The 21493-nt window shown below is 51.3% G+C and overlaps 1 protein-coding gene across 8 annotated transcripts in view; it reads left to right on the forward strand.

Moving 5' to 3' along the window:
• Window positions 1-21493, forward strand: part of PTPN5 (protein tyrosine phosphatase non-receptor type 5) — a 56305-nt gene that overhangs the window by 19738 nt on the left and 15074 nt on the right. For 5 of the 8 annotated variants that reach the window (XM_077866237.1, XM_077866236.1, XM_077866235.1 and 2 more), the window contains one exon: window positions 3132-3208. In XM_077866237.1, the coding sequence (XP_077722363.1) occupies window positions 3132-3208 (77 nt within the window). Of the gene's footprint in view, window positions 1-279; window positions 384-3131; window positions 3209-17440; window positions 17509-21493 lie in introns of those variants that run through there. The other 3 variants (XM_077866233.1, XM_077866234.1, XM_077866240.1) reach the window with 2 other exon arrangements.

Raw genomic sequence — 21493 nt, forward strand, 5'->3', positions numbered from 1 at the left:
GAGGGACAGGCTGGGTGATCTCCGAATCCTTTTATCTCTGGGGTTCTCTGGTTCTAAGAACAGCAGTGGGGGGCCCGCCCAGCCAAGTGGCTGCATGTTCTGCTCCCGCCGCCCAGTGCATAGAAATCCAGGAGAAAGAGGGAGCCTGCAGTAATCCACTGCAAGCAGCTATTTCTGCTCTTGGCCGGGAGGAGAGAGGGCAGTGTCCAGAGACTGGGCTTCTCCCTCCAGCCCGAACGGACCATCTCTTCTCTTTGGAAATCTAATTAAAACCCTTCCCTGAACAGCCTCGCCATGCAGGTTTGGGCTGAGGTGGCCTGGAGTCCCTTCAACGACAAAGCCGAGCAGCGGGCTCTTGCTCCATTTTCCTCTGCAGATGAGAGGTGCTACTCTTTCTGCTTTTCTGATTATGAAATTAGTCATTTTCTAGGAAGCTTATTTATAGAGTCCGCTGCACACATGCAGCGCTGAGCTATTCTGAACACGGCTTGGGGCCTGGGAGGCTTAAGGTGTGAAAGCAGCTGTGAGTCACACACGGGTCCCCTTCCAGAGGTATCTAGATACCTTGGTTACCTTTCTGCACCCAGCCAGGAGCCAGCCCTCATGGGCTGCTCTCCAGCCAGGGTGCTCTTTACAATAAGGACAGAAAAAGCTCAGGATCCCAGTCCCCATGGCCACCAGCTGAATATAGTACCTGGAGCAAGTCAGGCCCCCCGACTCGGTGCCCCATTTGCCTCCTCACCTAAATGAGGGGCCTTCCGGATGTGTGATTCTGTGCCTGCTCTGGACAGCAGCTGCAGAGGCGGGTTCCAGGTGGCTTCATAGAGACCTGCCCACGAGGCAGCTCAGAGAGTGGCCATGTTTCAGGCTCCTAATGTTGTTTTCCCGAAAATCAGGGCGACATTCATTTATTCAACGAGTATTTATTTATTTATTGAACACCTACTACGAGCCAGGCGCTATACAAGGCTTTGAAGATACAATGGCGAATAAAACTGAAATGGAGCTTATCGTCTAACGTTAAACAACGGCATACATTAAAATGAAATTTCAAACTGTGTCGAGTGCCATGAGTAAAAAGTGCTAGGAAATAGATCTGGAGGGCTTTCTAGGCAGAGAGAAAAGCATATGTAGAGACACTGTGGAGGAAGGAGCCTGTCCAGTGTAGCTGGAGGTCAGAGGACAAAGGGAAAGGGGATATGAAATAAGGTTGGGGGGATATCCTGGAGTCAGCCTTACAAGACCCAGTAAAGCATGTTAAGGCATTTCTTTGTTCTAAGTATAATAGGATGCCACTTAAGTATTTTTTTAAATGAGGTTATATGATAAATGTTGAGTTTTGAAACAATTGTTTCTAGCTCAGGCCTGCGCCGTCCAGTTGTGCAGGTTGTAAACCGCACACCCTGTGAAGCCAGATGTATTGGAACCACATGAAGAATGTTTTAGGGGCCAGTCTGAGTGAATTTCCAGAGACCAGTTAAGAGACTGCCAAAGTAATCTAGGCAAGAGAGGCTGGCATAGACCAAGATGTAGGTGGTGGAGAGGGAGAAAAGTAGAGGGATCCAGGAGACATTTAAAGGGCCTTGAAGATAGCAGCCTTCTCTCTGCAAGAGAGCTACGCTCCAAGGATTGGGATTCTCAGAGCCCCTGCCAGTCAGAGTGAGGAAAAGATAAAATAATGCAATGCCAGTTGAGAACAGAAAATGTCAGAGTGAAAAGGGTCGCCCCCTTAACCCTGCCTGTCTATCCGTAATCGTTTCAGATCTGCAGCAGGGCCTCAAACGGGCCTCAGGACCAGTCTGAGAGACAGGATTGCAGAAATAGTGGGCAGAGAGGTAGCTGACCTCTTGGACTTCATGGAAGCATTATCCTGGCAGTGCTGTACTCAAGTTTGTTTGAGTTGCTAATTTCAGAAATCAGATCCCACTGGCCTAAGCTAAAATGTTGGAATTTATTGGAAGGATCTAGGGGCATCTCATGGTTTTGATAGACAGACTCAAGACCCTGGATGGGCAGGAATGAAGCAGCCCCCAGGCCCACAGCGGCAGATGTTTTTGGACCTCCCCTCCAGGACACAATCAGGCTACCATGATTCAGAGCCAGCAACCACAGGCCGCAGAATGCATTTGAAAAGTGCAAGGGAGAGGAAGCGATGGACCCAGCCTGGTGGGTGTGTCTAGCCCTTGATCCGTCAGCTACTGCCAGGGGTCAGAACGTGAAGGGCAGCGAGCTCCGAGCTCCGCTGGAACCCATGTTTGCATGTCAGGCCATTCCCAAAGCCTGAGGAAGCTCTGTGAACTGCACAGTTGCCCCCAGGGTATATCTACTCTGCAGACACTTCTGGGGTCTAGCTGAGCTCCAGCAACCTTTTTCCAGTTTACGGAGTAAAGGAGAAAAGCTAGGCCCCAGTGTAGTCCTGGAAAGTGCCCTGATGGGCTAGAAAGAGGGCTTTCTGATATCAGAAAGAAACGACATTTAGAGCAGGCAAAAAAAAATTATATATATAAATACTTTTTCTAACTATTTCTGGGGAAGAGTTTTGCATACCACTTTCTACTGCCTGGGGCACAAGGTACTTGCAACCCCTGAGGATCTGGGCACAGCCTCTGTGGGACCCAGGCCCCTCTTCTTGCTTCTGTGATTCAAATCCACATGAACTGGGAGGCCGGACAAGACAACAGTCAGTGAGAGAGTACGCATGGAGTCCTAGACTGTACTTCCATATCCAGCTCCACCCTAATGAGCTGTGTGACCTTCGGCCAGTTACTTAACTTCTCTGAGCCTGTTGGTTGATCCCTAATCCACAGGGTCACAATGAAGACTTAGTGCAATAAAGCATGTAAATGCTTTGCACACAGTAAGCCCTCTCTCCATGGCAGAGGGCACAGTGCTGATGATGGTTGTAGGGCTACTGCTGCTCATTATGGGGCATGGAAAACCGCCTGCAGAATCTGTTCTTGCCTCTGCAGCTTGACCCTTCTGCAAGTTGGTCCTTCTCCTCAGGCCCCCCAACCCCAATGAGGTGCTATTCAAGGGGGCCCAGTGCAAGCAAGAAGCCTTTTTATCCTTGTTCAGGGCTCTGCCTTGATCCCAGCTCCATGGCATCATCTGGCATTTTTCATCCACTACAGGAGTGAGAGAGAGAAGCACGCGGCCGATGACTCCGAGGGAGGGATCCTGGACATGTGCTGCAGTGAGAGGCTGCCGGGTGAGTCTGCCCAGCACCCAGGGGCCCCCGAGCTCCCAGGGCATGGAGAGAGCCCCGGATGGCATGGGCTGGAGTGGAGCCCGCTTAGCTGTGAACTTGCTCAGGAGGAGTGACTCAGCTGCTCACGAGGTCTTCATTTAAATGAGGATTTGTTTTCCTAATCCCTGGTGTCTTTCTGACCTGTTGTCATTTGAAGCTGCTCTGGGCTCCCTGGGAGGGAAGAGCAGGCCACTGAGGGTGTGCCGGGAGGGTGGAGAGCAGGGTGATGGGGAGTCCAGGGCTGGTGGGCCATGACTACTGACCAGCGGTGTGTGGGGCAGAGTCCAAGAGATAAGGCAAGGGGACACGAGGGTGGGTGGGTGATGTGGAGAAAGTACTTGACTTTCAGCCCCAAAGGGAGCCCCCGGCTGTGAGGGTCAGACTGTGCCGCTTGAGTCTGATTGACGGTGCCCGTGGGGAGCGTGGCTGGCCGTCACCGCAGAGACATTACCCTGGCACTCTTGCCTATGGGCTGACAGCATGTCCCAGCTGTAGATCGAGGACCCAGGTCATGGAAGGAAGAAGAAAAGAAGGATAGAAGTTTTTAATACTCGTTTTCTTTTTATAAACGTTTGTGTTTTTTTTTTCTTTACAATAAATAACCATCATAGAAATAATAGAAAATAAGACAAATGAAAAAAATTGTCATAATCCCATGCCACAATATTCATTTTCACCTTTCCTTCCAATCCTTTCTGTTCAAAAACAGCCTTTTGAATGTTGACTTTGAAGTCCCAAACCTGTAGCTTGTCAGAAACCTAGTGATTGGCGAGGAACCTTACAGGGGTTTAAAGACCAGTGCCGGTCTTTAAGACAGGCACTGAAAACAACTAGGCATGACTCTAAAGCGATGACTCTTTAAAATAAGTAGGTATTTTACTCCCAGGGGTAACCAGGGCCGCAGCTGCTGATGCAGCTTCTCAGGCCTCCAGGTAAGGACTGAGCCCTTTGGTGCAGTTTGTGCCGTAGCCAGTAGGGGGTACCGTTGCTCAAAAACACTTTGGAAGGCCTGTTGAGCTGGTCTAGGATGGCTGTCACCTTTCAGGTGCCTGTGGGGACCCGAGACAGCGAGCTTCAAGAACAGAATTCTCCAAAGGGACACCAGAGCTGTCTGTGAATATAGAAAAGGCTGTCCAGTGAAGGGGGCAGCAGATTCGTTGTGTGTATCTTAAGAGGCTGTCATAAATCCGATATACAGAAATTAAAGAAGCCTGTTGACACAAGGGATGCAGAACTAGCTTTTTTTTTTTTTTTTTAAGATTTTATGCATTTATTCATGAAAGACACACACAGAGAGAAGCAGAGACACAGGCAGAGGGAGATGCATGCTCCCTGCAGGGAGCCCGATGTGGGACTCCATCCCAGGGCCCCAAGATCATGCCCTGAGCCAAAGGGAGATGCTCAACCACTGAGCCACCCAGGCGTCCCAAGATTGTATTTATCTATTTGAGATAGGGAGAGAGCCGGAGGAGGAGCAGAGGGAGAGGGAGAAGCAGGCTCCCCACTGAGCATGGAGACCGATGTGATGCAGGGCTCCATGCCAGGACTGCGGGATCATGACCTCAGCCGAAGGCAGCTGCTTAACTGACTGAACCACCCAGGTGCCCCAGAACTTTCTTTGAGTCTGAGAGTGGTCCACTCGTAGAACTGGATAATTCAAGAGGAAGAAAATGAGTGTGCCATCACCAGAGGCATACAAATATTGTCTGGATAGACAGTAAGAGGAAATTTCCACAATGGGTGGGAGGTCGAGATGACATCAAAAGTCCCTTTCAACTATTAAACGTTCCGTGATTCAGATATGAGTCATAGAATTCAGAGATGATTCTATGACCGGGGATGGCCCAGCGGCTAGAAAAAAAACCCACAGAAAATAGGACATGATGTATAGGAGGCCAGAGAGTAGCATGGTGTGAAGGAAAGAAGAGCAACCAGCTTTGGCATTTGAGTCTGGCGTACACGCTTTGTGTTTATGGACAGGTCGCTTACCCGTGCTGGGCCTCATTTGTAAATGGAAACAACAGCAATATGAGCATTTATCCTCACAGTGATATGAATATTTCCCTTTCAATTAAATAAATATAATCACACAAGCATTCAGTCCACAAATACTTCTTGAGCACCTGTGATGTGTCGAGTATTATACTAGGTGCTAGAAATATAGTGGTAAATAAACTAGATGTAGTCCTTGCCCTCCTTTGAGCTGCTTCTGGAAAATGGGGTGGAGCCACCAGAGAGAAACTACATTAATAAGAATAATGCATGAAATTTCAACCATCTCCGAAAGCCAGCAACCAACTTCGTATGGAGGAGGACCATTGGTCATCTCCAGTGGACCTGGCACACTGCCTTCCTTGTGCCAGGCACTGTCCTGCATACTCTCTCACATACATCTCACATAATCCCATCCGTTGCCCTAAGAAGTTAGTATCATTTCCTGTCCCCCTCTTACAGGTGAGAGGACTGAGACCCAGGGAAGTGAGGGAGTCCGTCCAAGGTCACTTAGCTAGTGTTTGGTAGAGTGAGGATTCATTTTATGCCGTCTCTTTCCAGAGCACATGCTCCTGGCCACTTCCCCATTCTACCTCTATTGTCACCATGGAGCTGCCATCGGGTTTTTGGCACTGTGTAAACTGAGGCAAGAAGAGCTAAGGCGTGTCTGTCCCCAAGGAGGAGCCTGGAGGTGATGGGCAGTCACTGTACTGTCCACATCTGCATCCTTCCTCTGGAAAGCCCTGCCTGCCAGGGGCTAGGCAAGTTATACGCCCCTCTAGACAGCCCTGATGCCATCATGATGTGATCTTGTAATCACGTTTTGTCTGTTTCCTCCACGGGACCATGAGTTCTGTGGAGGCAAATGCCTCTCTCTTTCATCCTCCACGTCCAGTCTTCGTTCACAGAATGACTGTTCATTGGCTGCTTCCCAGGGCAGGGCACTCTTGTAAGCACAGAAGATTCAACAGCGAACCAAGCTGAGAAAGTTTCCACCCTCACAGGGCAGTGTTGTGCATTGATCAGGAGCAGGGACTCTGGACCTGGGCTTAGTTCTACCATTTACCCTTGTGGGGTGGGGGGTGGTGCGGTGATCACGGCAAGCGACTTAACCTTTCTGTGCCTCCCATTTACAAAATATAAGCAAGAATACTATTTACTACCACGTAGAGTTGTTGGAGGATCACATGAGTTAATGGAGAGCTCAGAACAGTAGTTCTGGCACATAGGTAGTTTGATCTATAGGCATTTACTATTCAGAGAAAGACAATAAAATAAATAAGTAAAATGCTTAGGATGGTAGATAGCGGTCAGTGCCGTGGAGAAAATTAAAGCCAAGAAGGGGGAGATGCAAAAGGACTGGGGGTGTCTTGGCGTCGTAAATAAGGCGGTCTTGAAAGCTGGTAAGGAATACACTTCCATAAATGCTCATCAGCCCGGACCACTGATGTGAGCAGCAACGTGGAGATACGTGGGGGTATAAAGGCCGAGAGAATCCGGGTGCAGAGCCTTGAGAATGAGCCCACGGACACTGCAAGCAATTGCATAATGATGGTGTAAAAATACAGCCGTCAAGTAATCTCCCCCCGCCCCCAGCTGTCTTCCCGCCGGGCGAGATGCGGTGGAGTGAGGGCTAGCCTTGCCTGAGTGACTCACGCATTCCCACACTGCCAGGCAGGGGCAGCGTGGCCAACATGCCAGGCCACGGTCACCTGGTCCTGAACCAGCACCAAGCAGGTCACGTAGTCCTCCCAGATTGAGATTTCTGGGGGAAGACCTCCTCCGGCATCGCCAGCACCCCCGGACAGCCCCCAGCTGCCCCGGGACAGGTGCCCGCATGTGCTCACACACTCGTCTTAGTTCTCACTTGTCCCAGCCCCGTGCCCATGTATGCACATGTACATACCCACACGCCGCTCCCCAGGCACACGCCCCGTCTCTCTCTGCCTCATGCAGCCCCACGGGCGCACACCCACTGGAAGCTCATGCACCTGCGAGCCTCCTTCCTCTTGTGCACTCGGGATCTCTTCCCCTCATGCTGCCATCATCCAGGCCGACTTGCCTGCTCGGTCATTCCAGCTTTAGGTCTCTTTCCCTTCCACAGCCAGGCCCTTCCTCACGTACACTTCACAGACAAGTGGACACACTCCTTCCCTCCCATTCTCTACCCTTTCTTTCCCCAGGCCCTCGGCTGCACTCCCAATGCATGGCACTCGGTGCACACACACACACATTTTTCTTCTTCCTTGGACACACACTCTTTTACACATGGTCACTCTCCTTTTCTTCTCTTTCACTCCCCATTGCTTGCTCATTTTCTTGCTCACAGTCACCCAAACACATTTATACATTCAAACTCACACTCCCCCCGCCTCTGTGTGTAGGTGTTCATATTTGCAAGAAACCAGGCAACCCTGCCGGTGCTGGGGCCCCCACTCCTTCCCCAGCCAGCACCACTGCAGGCCTAGCCTGGAACCAGCAGTTTCCTCTGGGGTACAGGTCAGAGGAAGGAGGTAGACAAGGCCATGGTAGGTGCTACGTGTGGTGTGACATCACAGAGTGTTGTTCACACTGTCTCTAGCTGGCAGGCTTGTGGGCTGGCCTACTTCTAACGTGTGTGGGGACCAAGGCCAGACAGCAAATAAGGTCCCTGGTGTGGTGCCTCACCCTTTGCTGAGTCCTACACTGCAAGAGCCCTCGTGTGCATGCATGTGGGCACGTCAGTTTGTGGATCCAAACTTGGTCCACATCCCACACCCAGTTGCTGCCTCTTGGCCATCCCTCAAATCTAAAGGTACCCAAGTGGAAGGTCACGTCCACCCTCAGAAGGGTTTACCTGCACCCATGCATGCTTCAGGACCTTTGAGCAGAGAGCTCTGGAGCCCTGGTAGCCAGAGCATGGCCTGGAAAGGGGAGCATAGGCATACCTCCTGGCCCTGTGGACTCCTCGCCTTGTAGGGAGTGGCATGGCCGGAGCAGAAGGAGCTCAGTCTGGGTGTAAGGACAGCTCTGGTCTTAGAAAAAGGGTGCCCCCACAGCATCCTGCAGCCAGCAGCTGGCTGGAGCCGGGATAGTCACTGCCACCTGAAATTTAAGTGCATCGTGATAGATTCTTTGCAAGGTTATGAGTAGGCCTGAGTAAGCCATTGCCCGTTTGGTAGAAGCAGCTGGCCTCTTGGTGACTCTCGTACTCACTCCCACCTAAGTCCCAGTGTTTTATATCCTCTCCCCAGCCCTAGGTTCTAAATAGTCATGGGTGTCAAGCTGACCCTCTTTTGTAGGGGGACAAGGTCTAGGTCTCATTGCCCATCCCAAGTGGCCTTTTATAAAGCAAAGGGGTGCATTATTGAGGAAATCTTTGTTATCCTGAGCCCGTGGTGACTAACCCTGGCCATCACAGAGGGTCACATCACAGCTTTCCCAGCTGTCCCTTCATGACACAGACAAGGTCTTGGGCCACAAGCCAGCAGGAGCCAACTGAAAAGCCCTTTTATCAACTTGACAAACTTTTATTGAGCATCCAAACTCTGTGGTCAAGACTGTGCCAGGCACTGGTGATACAGGGAACAGCAAGACGGACCCTGGTTCCTGCTCTCAAGGACAGAGCACCAGGGAAGGGTGCACCACTAATGAATGCAACCTTATCTTGTTGGGGGGGGGGGCGGTCAGGGAGGTTTCCTGGAAGAAATGGCCTTTAAACCGTGACCTGAAAGATGAGTAGGGTTCTGGCTCATGTCTTTAGGAACCAGCTACCAAAGCGTTTTAAGGAATAGGTTAACCTCATAATGGACTTTGCCCCCCATCTACTAACCCTTATTCTCACAAAGACCCTGGTCTGGATTTGGTACCTAGTACTGGTTCAGACAGGTCTGGGAGCAAGTACAGGAGCCCAGATAGACAAACGTAGAGAAGAGGGGCCTGGATATAGTTGTATGGTAGGTGCTGGTCAATACTCAGCAGCTTAGGTTCTGTTGGCTTTTATTTCTTCGTGTAATTGGGGTTCTGTTTTCATTCAAAACTTTTAATGCATTTAGGAGAGTTTATTATGGCTTGTGGTACAGTGACTTTGTTTTGAGTCTTCAGAGTGGAAATGAAGGAAAAACAAAACACCATTTGGATGTGCTAAGAACCCTAATTGGAGAGCATTCCATCATGATACCGTTGTATTGAGAAGTACCAACCCAGGTCCCCACTGATCAGCGATGGTAGAGGTTAACTCTTCTCAGATGATAGGGGCAGATACGGAGGGATGAACCCATCTAGTCAAGTCTTGGCATGCTGTGAGGAGACCGACAGACCTGGGTTCAAATCCCAGCTCTGCCGCTGATCAGCAGCGTGACCTCGGATAAGTTATCTGACCGCTCTGAGTTCCATATGCTTCACTCTAAAATGAGGTGGTACCATAATAATATCTTTACAGAGATTTTTGTGAGGATTAAATGAGTTGATGCATGCTAAGTGCTAATTCCACAGTGTTCCACAAATGTTAGTAACACTGGTGAGGACTGTTCCAGGATATGGAGTGTGAACAGAAAACCCTTCATATATTCCCAAGGGCCCCGGCCAGTCCTTCAGCAGTGGAGTGGTCGGATAGCTTTGTGGGTCTTTCTTGACTCCCCACCGCAGGCCTGGCACCTCACAGAACCAGCACAGACACTGCAAGAGTGTTGTCTACGTACGAGTCAGGCAGGAAAGAGGCCAGGGTTGTGCGGGAAGCGAGCCACCCACTTTCCTTCACCAGCAGAGAAGTGGTCCTGATATTCTAGGGAGCCGCCTGGATGTGTGATGTGACCAAAGACTCTTCACGATGGGAAGAAAGGCTATCTGCCTCCACACGGGTTGATGCTCAAGGTCTTTCAGACAAACGGACATCCATGGTATCCCTAAGACATGCAGTGACAGCGGCTGTTTCCTTTCTCCTTGCCTGGCTGAGGGACTAATCATCCAGCCCCTTAAAACTCATCATCATCATCATCATCATCATCTCAGGGCACCTGGGTGGCTCAGTCAGTTAAGTGTCTGACTCTTGATTTCACCTGAGGTCATGATCTCAGGATCATGGGATAGAGCCCCACTCAGCATGGCGTCTGCTTGGGACTCTCCTCTGCCTCTGTCCCTCCCACAACTCTCACTACCCACCCCCCAGGGAGTGCCTGGGTGACTTACTTGGTTAAGCTCCTGCCTTTGGCTCGAGGTGAGCTTGATCAGGGACCCTTCATAGCCCTTGAGCAGCCAGAAGGTCATGATCCCATGGTCCTGGGATCAAGTCCCATCTCGGGCTCCCTGCTCAGCAGAGTCTGCTTCTGCCTCTGCCCCCCCCCCCCCACTCATGTGTGCACGTGCTCCCTCTCGCCCTCTTTCTCTCTCTCTCTCTCTCTCTCTCTCTCTCTCTCACACACACACAATAAAACAAATAAAACTCTTTAAAATAGCTAAATAAATAAAACATTTTAAAAAGAATATTTCAGCCTTTAAAAACAAATCTCATCCTTCCACTTGAGCTCATTTCTTCAAGTCCCAATCTCTTCTTTTGGTTAATCTATTTGCTACCTAAGAAACAGTCTTAAAACTTAGTGACTTTTAAAACAATAACATTTTATTGGCTCATGATTCAGAGGGTCCTACAGGTCTCAGCTGGGTGATCATTCTGTTCCTGTGGCTTCAGCTGAGGTCACTCACTCACCTGGTGCTGGGCATGGATAGAAGTCTCGAGAAAGCTTTTCTTACATGTCTGACACCTCACTGTGAATACCAGGATGGGGGGATCATTAGGGCACCTTGGGGGCTGCCTGCCATAATCCTTAAAAGTTGAACCCTTGAAATCCAAAGAGACATATTCTAAGGATACGTCTATATACAGAATGATTTATGAGGGGGAAAAAATCCACCCACAAAGGAAGAAAAAAATACCAGAAAATATGTCAAGAGGAAACCAGTGCCTTTCTCAGCGTGGTAGGATTATGGATGACTTGAGTTTCCCTTATGGTTTTATGAGGGTTTTTTTCCCCTTGTATTTTCCAAAATCGTTTAAAAAACAATTTGCCACTCCAAAATATTAGTCAATCCTTGTCAGACAAGAATGGTAGTTGGGGGTAGTGGGAGCCTTCTGGGGTGAATCACATCCCCCCAGGTTGGGTTGCTCAGCCTGGCAAGCCCAGAATCTCAGACTGACCCAACCCACGAGATCTTGGAGCTAGTTAATCCTGTGGGGGCATCTGTGGAGACAGTCACCAAACCCTGGAATCTCCCCTCCCTGGAGAGAGCCAACAAAATGACTCAAGTGTCATGTTGGTGAAGTTGCTCAGAAAAGAGGAGATGCAGGGGGCTCCTTGGCAGTTGGCTCTGCTTCAGCCAAGTCCATGAGCCTTGCCCCCTAAAGGGGGCGTCGATTCCCAAGCAGCCAGAAGAGCCATGTCCCTCCCTCCGGCTCTCCCAGTTCCAGGTCCCAGACAAGATAACAGGCCTTCTCTTGGCTCTTGTTCTTTCCCTGTTGGGACTTGACTCAACTTACAACTTGGTGGTTTTGTTTCATGTCTCCTTGGGGGAAGCAGGGTAGGTATGATCGTTGTAGGTATTCAGGTGTTAGTCATAGTCCTGGGTGCACGGCTTCGTTATCCTCAGTGGCCTACAAGAGGCCCCTCTCTGCTTTTATTCACTTATTCCTTCTCTTTTCTCTCCCACTGCCATCCTCCTCTTCATAGATAATGTGTTCTGAGGGACTTAGTGTTTGTTGTTTGTTTGTCTCTGTGTGCTCTTGCAGAAGGGGTGGCGGTATTTTGGGTGCATGTACTTTTTTTTTTTAAGATTTTATTTATATATTCATGAGACACACAGAGAGAGGCAGAGACACAGGCAGAGGGAGAAGCAGGCTCCCTGCAGGGAGCTCCATACGGGACTCGATCCCGGGACTCCAGGATCACGCCCTGAGCCAAAGGCAGACGCTCAACCACTGAGCCACCCAGGTGTCCCTGTGTGCATGTACTTTTAATGTGTGTTCATGGTGTTGTATTAGGTCTCATTCTGTCCACTCAGGATTCTTTCTGAGATCCTTCGTGTGGTGCCATATGTACTCTGCCCCTCTGCCCCTGAGGGCTGCATAGTACTCCCCACAGCATGTCCCCAGCCACGGCCTCCCAGCTCCCCCTGAAGTATAGTTCCCCCCTCTTCTCCCACCCTGACCACAGAGCGTCGGCTTTCATGGCCCATTAGGGACCGTGTGAGAATTTCTTGGAACGGAACCACTGGTTTCCGGACTTCTGCTTCCCAGGCCGGTTCCAGCAGAGGATGTGGAAGGAGAGAGAACTAGGAATGAGGTGGTGTGCCAGGAGGCTGCGGAGATAACACAGACGGAGCCTTTCTTTTTGCCCATGACAAGGACTTTGGTCTTTGTCCTGAGAACAAGGGAAACCCACTGAATTAAATTAAAGCAGGGGCTCACAGTTGTTGGTGTGTCTTTGGCCCTGGAAGGACCCTTAAAGACCCCTGGTCACACTCTAAATTTACAGAAGGCCTCAGAGGCCCATGGAGGCAGTGAGAAGCACAAGGCCACACAGCTTGCTAGAGGCAGAGCTAGGACTGTCATCGTGGCCTCTTGACACTTCACCAACATCATGAGCCTCCCCAGCTGCAGAGAGTCACCCCAAAATGGCAACCTCTGGAGGCTTGGGATCTGTGGGCGCTCCTGTCCTGGGGAGTCTCGGGTCACTCTGGCTCACTTCCTACCACCTGGCCTTGCCTATACTTCTGAGGGCACTTACCAGGGCCCACCAGAGAACCCCAAGCCAGGACTCAGGCTTCTGCTGCCGTGGGGCCTCTGGCCTCAGCCCTTCAGATGCCCACTGGCAGCCCCTCTGAGACTTCCCTTGCTGGCATGCTGAGCGAGAACTGAATTAGAGGGTTAAAGACACACGTGCCCATCCTGGTTCTGCCTCTTGCTGTCTGAACCTCAGTTTCCTCATCTGCGAAATGAGCGGGTAGACCAACCGTTCCCTGCAGTCCGTCCCTTCCTCCCCATGAGTCTGTGCTGAAGTCTCAAGCACTTAGGACCTCTGGTTCCCCCTCCCCGCAGGGCCTCTCTGGCGGTTCTTTTAGTTCTCAGCGTGGGCAGCTGGGAGGGAGCGGGGCCACACCCTCAGAGTTTCATTGACCCTTTTCACCCTTGTACCTCTGGGCCTCCACTCCAGAGGGGCACAAAGAACAAAGCCATTGTTTGCCGCAACAAAGCTGTTTGCAATTTCACATAGAACCATTTTATTATATCCCATCTAAAGATTACTCGAGTTGTGTTTTGTCTTGAAAGCTTGTTAGCAGTCTGGATTTAATTAACTGGCAGAGACAGCCTCCTGCCACCTGCATGCAGCCCATGCCCACGCCATCCACCGACCCCAGTTGCCAGCCTACAGCCCCACAGCCTCTGCCCACGTGGGGTCAGGGCATCCACTGTCCTCCTGAGGGGCTCGCCTGGCAGATGAAGGTGAAGTCCTTCCTGCTGCCTCTCCCTCTCCCCCCGCACCCCTCCCTTCCCCTCTTCCTCCTCCTCTCTAAACGATGCCCCTGTTATTGAGCGCTCACATGTGCCCGGCTGCAGACTGAGCACCTTGCATGTTTTACCTTAGGGTATCCTCAAAATCCAGCAGACGAGTCTTATTATGTCTGTTGTCTGGAGGAGAGATGAAGTCACTCACCCAAGGTCACAGCAAAGTCAGGCCTCAAACCTAAGTTTGTGTGGCTCTTAAACTTCTGCCACAAGCCACTACCAAAGGCTACCTCCCTGCAGACAAAGCCACCCGGGGTGGGTAGTGGTGGGTAGGAAGAGTTGCAGAATGGCACACAGGCGACAGGTGCTGGGGATAGTTCTTGTCACTTCAGTCTGCTTCCTGAGAGCATTCACTCCTGGCTCCGTTCTTGCCTCTCGCCATGCCCCCTCCCCTAGCCTCTCAGCTGTCTCCAGCACCCCCTGCCCGCTCCACCCCTGCCTCGTCCTCTCCAGACTGAACGTCGGAGACCTGAGTTCCCAGACTGCTGCTTCTCACCTTCAACCCAATCCTGCTTTTCTCTGCCCACCGTGGCCTTAGCAGAGCGCGCCCCCTACCCTGCCCCCATGCCGGGTGTGATAGGAGAAGGCCTGTGCCCTCCATTGCAGGCTCGCCCCCTGTCCTAGAATGGGCTGAAGCTCTTTCCCAAGCTCAGTCCCCCCGACAGGCAAGAGGAGGAAGCCGTGGAGACCCAGGCAGGGGTGGGCAGCACGGGGTCTGGTGAGGAAGACAGATGCTGGAGCCCAGCTGCCTGGGTCTGGGGCCTCACTGTGCCTTCCACGAGCCATGATGGCCTTGAGCAAGTCACTTAACCTCCTAAGCTCCTGTTTTCCAGTCTGTAAAAGGGAACAGGCCCCTTACTAGCCCCCCACGGGGGTTACAAGGCCTGAATGAGTGGGTATGGGTAAAGCAGTCACAAAGGTGCATGGCACCGTGCCTCTTAGGCTGGTTAAGAAAAAAAAAGAAATCGAATTCTGTGACTTGGAGGAAGCAAGCTTGTGTAGCCTAAGCCTCACGCACACAGGGTCGCACTCTGCATCAGTCAGAGAACCAGAGTCCCTAGCTTGAAGCAGATCACTGAGAAAAGTTCTGGAGAATTCTGCATCAGACAGAAAGGAGCATAGTAGACCCATCCACTCCCTCTTCTGTGAGGGAGTAGACCCACAAATTTCTCACCTGGCACAGGTGAGCTCCCAGAACATCATGCTTAATCACAGAAGCCCCACACGTGTGATAGTTCAGTTGTCCCGTGGGGCCTGAGGTCAGGTCCGCCGCCGCCCCCCGCTGCATTGGCCTGTGTGCTGAATGTCAGGGTTGACGGCTGCCTTTCAGCCTTTCAGATTTTCCTGAGCACCTGCTACGTCTAATGCATTCACTCTCATTCTTGCTCGCTCTCCACTCTCTCCCCTCTTGCCGTCTCTGTCCACAAGGCGGCCTCAGGGCAGCTGGAGTTTCTTAAATGACTGCCGAAGATTTCCAGAGCAAGCATCCAGAGAGAAACTGCAGATGCTAGATGGACTTTTCGAACCTAGTGTCAAGGGTCAGATGTCATCTTTTGCCATATTCCCCGTCTTTAAGGCCGTCACCCAGTCCAAGGGGAGGGGACATTTGCTCTACTGCCCATCAATGGGAGGAATGTTCCGGAATTCACAGACACATTTGAAAACCACTGTAGGAATCAAGTTACACAGAGCTTAGGCAGTCTATCTAAGTCATGTAGCTAATAAATGGTAAGCACCCGTGTTCTAGTGCAGAACCTTCTTCTGCCAAGGTCAGCTTCCTTTCCCAGGCTGTCCTGCCTGGGGAGTCAGCAGTCAGACTTGCACCTTCCCCTCGGCCAGTTTACCATCCGAGAGCAGGTGCTCGCTGCCAGCCCAGTTCTCGCCATCTCACTCCTCTTTCTGTGGTGTGTCAGCCTTGCTTGCTGATTAGCAGGACTGACAAGGTGGAGGGCTGGGAGGGAGCCACTGCAAACCTCCAGAACCCCACACCCACCATCAGTTTGCCTTTGCTCAGAGGGGCTAGACTTTTTGTTTTGTTTTGTTTTGTTCTGTTCTGTTTTTGCCAGGGCTGTTGTCATGCCAAGGAGTCCTGCTGGTCAGCATTAGGACCGAGACACAAAACATCCCAAGAGCCTAGAACAGCTGCTTGGTGAACGTTTGTCAAATGAAAACGTTGTTTTGGGGGAATCTTCTCACCCCCCTCCCCAACACATCCCCTCTGACTCCTAGTTTACCTGCTGCACGCCTCCCAAAAGGGAGCAGAAAACAGAGACCTCCACGCTAGCCTCTCTCAGGGAGGACAGAGTCCACCGCAGTACCTGTGCCCATCGAAGCCAGGAGGTCTGCTGAGGAGTGTGATCATTGTGGTGGCAGAAATGGCTGATTGGGCCTCTTCCTTCTAGACTTTTTCACCCCTTCTTGGTTCCCCTGGGGGCACCTGCCTCCCTTGGTTCTACATTCAGGGCTGACCCAAGCAAAACCTCAGAATAGGCCTGATTGGCCTGCCCCTGCCTTATCCCCTCGTGGGTTTCCAGATCTTTCTGTGGAATAGCAGAAAGCTCATGGACAGGGGAGGCCCATAGACATGGGTTCAGATCCTAGTTCTACTGCTTCCTGGCTCTGTGACCCTGAGTAAGGCACTTCTGGTCCTCTGGTCCTGAGCTTCCCTCTCTGAGATTAGCAGGCTAGACCAGATGCCCCTCGGGGCCTGTCAGGCTCTGACTATCCATGGTTTGAAAAGCCTGGTCAGGACCAAGTGTGATGTTCTGTTGGTCAAGGCCCCCTGTGACCCTGTGGGCATGGCTGGGCGGTCACTCCTGGCCATGTTTGGGAAAGGAAGAAGAGCTGAATGGAACAGAGCCTCCTTGGTCATGTAAACAGGAACAGGCTGAGCCAGCCTTCTGCTCCAGTTCCGGTGGGCTGGCAGCCTGTGAGCTCCAAGGATGAGTCACCGGCAGGAGCAGCCGCGGGTTCTTGAGCTCAGGCGGCGCCAGCCCCGGGGCACACAGCAGCTGCAGAGTTTAGTGGTGGGATTCAGGTGCTAGGTGACAGGAGAGGGATCACAGTGCTTCCACATGCCCCGGGTAAAATCTGAAGGCTATCCGCTTGCAGGCCTTACCTGGGGTCCCTAGAGCTTTGGCGGGGGATACCGAGCACCTGCTTTCCACTGCTTCCTCCCTCTACACTGTATAGTCTTTGAGGAGCCATCAGCCGGGCGGGGGCACAAATGCTGCACCACCCCCACCCCCATGCAGCTGGTTAGGGTTCAGGATTCCCCCCCAGGTACAGGGCCTCCCTCCCGGGCTCTCACCACCTGCCTCCTCTGCTGCAGCGACCCTTCCTGATAAGCAGTGTGGCAAAATGGAAAGATCACTGGGTGTCAGGAAGCCTTGAGTTTGAATCTCAGGTCTTCCCTTCCTTGGGCCAGCCACTGGACTCTCGAAGCCTCCATTTCCAGGCCTGGAAAATCCCCTTCACCCTGCGCAAGAGGCAAGCCCAGGAGGAGCCCTGTGTTAAATCGTTGTCAGCAAGCTGCCTCTGAGTCAGGGTTTCATGCGTGGCAAAGCAGCTACCTCGCTGTGAACTATTGAAAAGCCAGCCTTTGACACAAGCAGCCGCCTCTCACCGACAAAACGGGACTGATGATGATAATGTCTACCTCACAGGGCTGCCGAGGGAAGCAAATGCAACTGCGTGTGCAGAAGCACTTCGGGAACTGCACGGAGCCTGCCCGGTGAGGTGGTGCTGTCACTCCCAGAACATGATAGCAAGTGGCAGGGTGGGCAGGGCAAGGCCGAGAGCTAAGATAATCTCTGGGAGCGGGCCCGGAAGCCGAAGGGACTGAATGGGGCCAGAACCTCGGTGGTGTCTGCAGGTGGAGACTGGTTTTGTTCGCTCTTGTGTCCCCAGAGCCTGGCCCAGGACTCGGCAATGTATATCGCTGGTGCTCAATAAGTGTGTGTTGGACTCATGCCTGAGTGAACAGAGACTAAAAGCGAGACCGTTCCCAGGCCTGTTCTCCACACCCCCTGCTTCCATGACATTCTATCACAGAGCTCTACTCCCCACCCCCGAGGTCAGAGGTGCTTAACTGGAAGTCTGTGGATCCCCTCCAAAATTTTAGGCAGAATGGAGTATGCTTCTGAAGATGTGTCTTCCTGAACTGAACTTCAGCTCTCTGCCCAGAAAAATTTTTCAGGGCAGCCCCAGTGGCACAGTGGTTTAGCGCCGCCTGCAGCCCAGGGTGTGATCCTGGAGATCCGGGATCAAGTCCCGTGTCAGGCTCCCTGCGTGGAGCCTGCTTCTCCCTCTGCCTGTGTCTCTGTCTCTCTCTCTCTCTCTCTGAATACATAAGTTTTAAAAAAACTTTTAAAAAAATTTTTCAGTACACCCTGCTCTGAAAGATAAAGCATCTCCCAGGTGCTCAGTGAATACGCACATGCCTTGGATTCATCTGGCCCCCAGGGCTGCCAGGTGCCCTGTGGATTTCAAAAAAAAAAAAAACACAACCATTCTCCCTGAGATGTGCATACAGGGCCTACCAGCCTGCAGTTTTTCTTCAACCCCCAGAAGGTGCCCAGCCATTGACAATGCCATCTTTCCTACAGAAGGCTGATGATCACGCATCATCAGGGGGCCCGTCTTCAGAGTGGCTGTTACACTGTGGTGGGGGGGGGGTCACAGAGCTGTGTACACTGTCTCACTCTCCCCATTCCCCCCTTGTGCATTTAGGTGTGACACGTGTGGTAGTCAGAGCCTAGAAATCTAGGAGTACTTTCGAGGTCTCATGGTGTCTGAACTCAGAGCAGTGATCCCTTCTTTTAAATATATTTTTACTGTAAATAAGTACGTGTGTATGTGTGTATATATGTGTGTATGGAGACACACGTGTTTATGCATCTGCTTATCATCATACATCTGTATGTATATGTCTACTGGAGAAAAATTTTAATATATAAATAGTGAAAAATATCGGTTCTCATCTCCTACCTCCAAGGAACTACTGTTAACACCTGGCTTCTGTTCTTCCCGTGTACCATGTACAACATTTTTTTTTTAAAGATTTTATTTTATTTATTTATGAAAGACTGAGAGACAGAGAGAGCCAGAAACAAAGGCAGAGGGAGAAGCAGGCTCCATGCACCGGGAGCCCGATGTGGGATTCGATCCCGGGTCTCCAGGATCGTGCCCTGGGCCAAAGGCAGGCGCCAAACCGCTGCACCACCCAGGGATCCCCCATGTACAACATTTATCGAGCACTTACTGTGTGCCAGGAGTTTGCTGTGCTGCATACCTCCCAAATACTATCTGACATTAACTTCTTATCCTACATTGGGTATTTGTCACCTTATCATATGCACATTTATACTTTCTTAATTTTTAAGGCCAAGAAGATTGTACTGTTTTGTCACCTTGCCTTTCTCCATACCATCAGAATTTCCTTCCATGATATTAAATATTCATTTACAGAGTCTTTTATAACAGCAGCATGATGTTTTATTGCAGGCAGGTTCCACGCTCCTTAGACTGGGGTGCGTGTACCCCTGAGGGCAAAGTCAAAGGATAAATTGTATCACATTTTCCTGAGGGAGAAATCTGATTCGAAGCTTTGGGAGGGGAGAAAGCCCATTATTTTAATATCAAAACGAGGACAGATACACCACAGCATAGAACAGAGAGCACCCATGAATTTTAAAACAAAGCAGAGAAGTCCAAAATCGTGTGAGCTTGCTGCTAATCCCCAAAGACCCAGGTCCCCTCTCCTCTGAAGATGGAAGAACTAGAGCTTCAGAGGTACCAAGTTCTAGTTCAAACCCCTCTTTCTAGAGATAAGGAAACTGAGACGCAGGGAGAAGGCGGGATTGCCTAAGGTCCACAGTGCATGCAGTCCGGAGCCACACCAGGTGACCTCTGGGCCCTGAACCCCTCCCACCCTTCCAAATTTGTCATCACCCTTGGACTGCTTTTTCTGAGGGTGTAGGTGGAGACCTTGCCACTTGAGCAATCAAGCCTCTGCGTATCGATCACAGAAACTCCAGGCTTCCTGCATGATCCATCCTTAGCAGCAGCTTTTCCTTTTTCACCTGGCTGGCCAGGATCTGAGCTGTCTCTTCATGTCAGCAATGAGGCCCTACATGGGCAAGAATGGGTAACCCTAAAAAGTGACTCCACCAGCACTTGGATTTTCCACTGAATGCACTGGATTATGAGCATGTATCCACTGATCTGTCTCACCCATGAGACTGGGAGCCTTTTGAAGGCAGGAATTACGTGCTAACATTATAATCGGACGTTTACTGAGCACCTGCTAGACGCCAGGTGCCATGCTGAGTGTTTTTTATTGATAGAATTTACAGTCTTCATCACAGCTTTTCAAGGAATGTATGATCATCGCCATTTGTCTGGTAAGAAAGCCGATGGCAGGTTAGCACTGGCCTACCATCAGGCACTCATTTGGTATCAGTATTTATTGCAGACTTACACACCAGGACTTTGCTAGATGCGGTGGACAGTTGTGATGAACAAAACTGACTCCACTCCTGCCCTCATGGAACTTACAGACAAGTGGGAGATATGATACTCAACAAATAATTTTACAAACCACAGCCCATGTAATGTAGCCCCGAGCCCATCTCCCTGCCTCAGTTTGAACGCGCCTCGATGACTCATTAGCTAGCTGACCTGGGGAGAGTCTTGTACCCTCCCTGCATCTCATTTTCCTCTTCTATCGAATGATGGTAATCATCGTGCTGATTCCGTAGGAGTACCGTGAAGAGTGAAGACATTCATGTATAGAAAACACTCAAAGCAGGGCCTCGGACATTCCAGATGTATTATTGCTGCCGGTGGTATGGGGAGGCAGGCAGTGCTAGGCGAATGTGACAGGGGAGGACGGACTTCAGGTGACTTCTGACTTGAGTTCCATAAGGTGAAGAGGAGTTAGCTTGACAGAGTTGGGGGGAGTGGGCAGGGGAGGGGAGCAGGAGGTTGGAGGGATGTTCCAGGCAGAGGGAGTAGCAGGTGCAAAGCTTGGGGGGGAAGGAGGCGGGCAGGCGGTGCAGAGCAAGTAGGGGAGCTCACCTGGGGAACTGCAAGGAGTGTGGCTGGATCACGTCACATGGGGAGCTGTAGCAGGTCAGCATCTAGGAGGATACAGGTGGCACTGTCACCAGGACCTGGGCCCATTGCACCACACTGGTGATCCAGGCTCAGTAAGATGCTCCCTAAATGTTTGTCCAGGAGGCAAACAAGTGGAGAAAAAACTCTCGGCTCTGAGCATCCTGTTGTCACCCAACTAGAACAAAAAGAGTCCATTGTTCCGTTTACACAGAGCGGTGCAGACCGCCCCATTCTCACTGTCAAGCTGTTTGCACATCCATTTTGCTAGTCCCTCTCTTCTTGGCAACAGTCAGCTGTGTGGGCTCCAGTGGGGACCTCCAGCATCTGGGCTTCGGTGGGGACCTCCAGCATCTGGGCTCCAGTGGGGACCTCCAGCATCTGGGCTCTGGTGGGGTCCTCCAGCTTCTGGGCCTCATCAAAGTGGATGCTGATAGAGTCGCTAAGGCCAGGGCCCCAGATCTAAGCCAGTGGTGTTCACACAGTTTTCATAGTGGAACCCCGTGTTGGAATCATCTCAGAGGGAACCCAGGGCATGGAATGGGGACAAGCAGAGCTTCCACACCGAGGTCCCTGAGCGCTTGGCAACACCTGAGGGTGCA

This window comes from Canis aureus, chromosome 23 (genome assembly GCF_053574225.1).
Source record: "Canis aureus isolate CA01 chromosome 23, VMU_Caureus_v.1.0, whole genome shotgun sequence".
Taxonomy (NCBI): domain Eukaryota; kingdom Metazoa; phylum Chordata; class Mammalia; order Carnivora; family Canidae; genus Canis; species Canis aureus.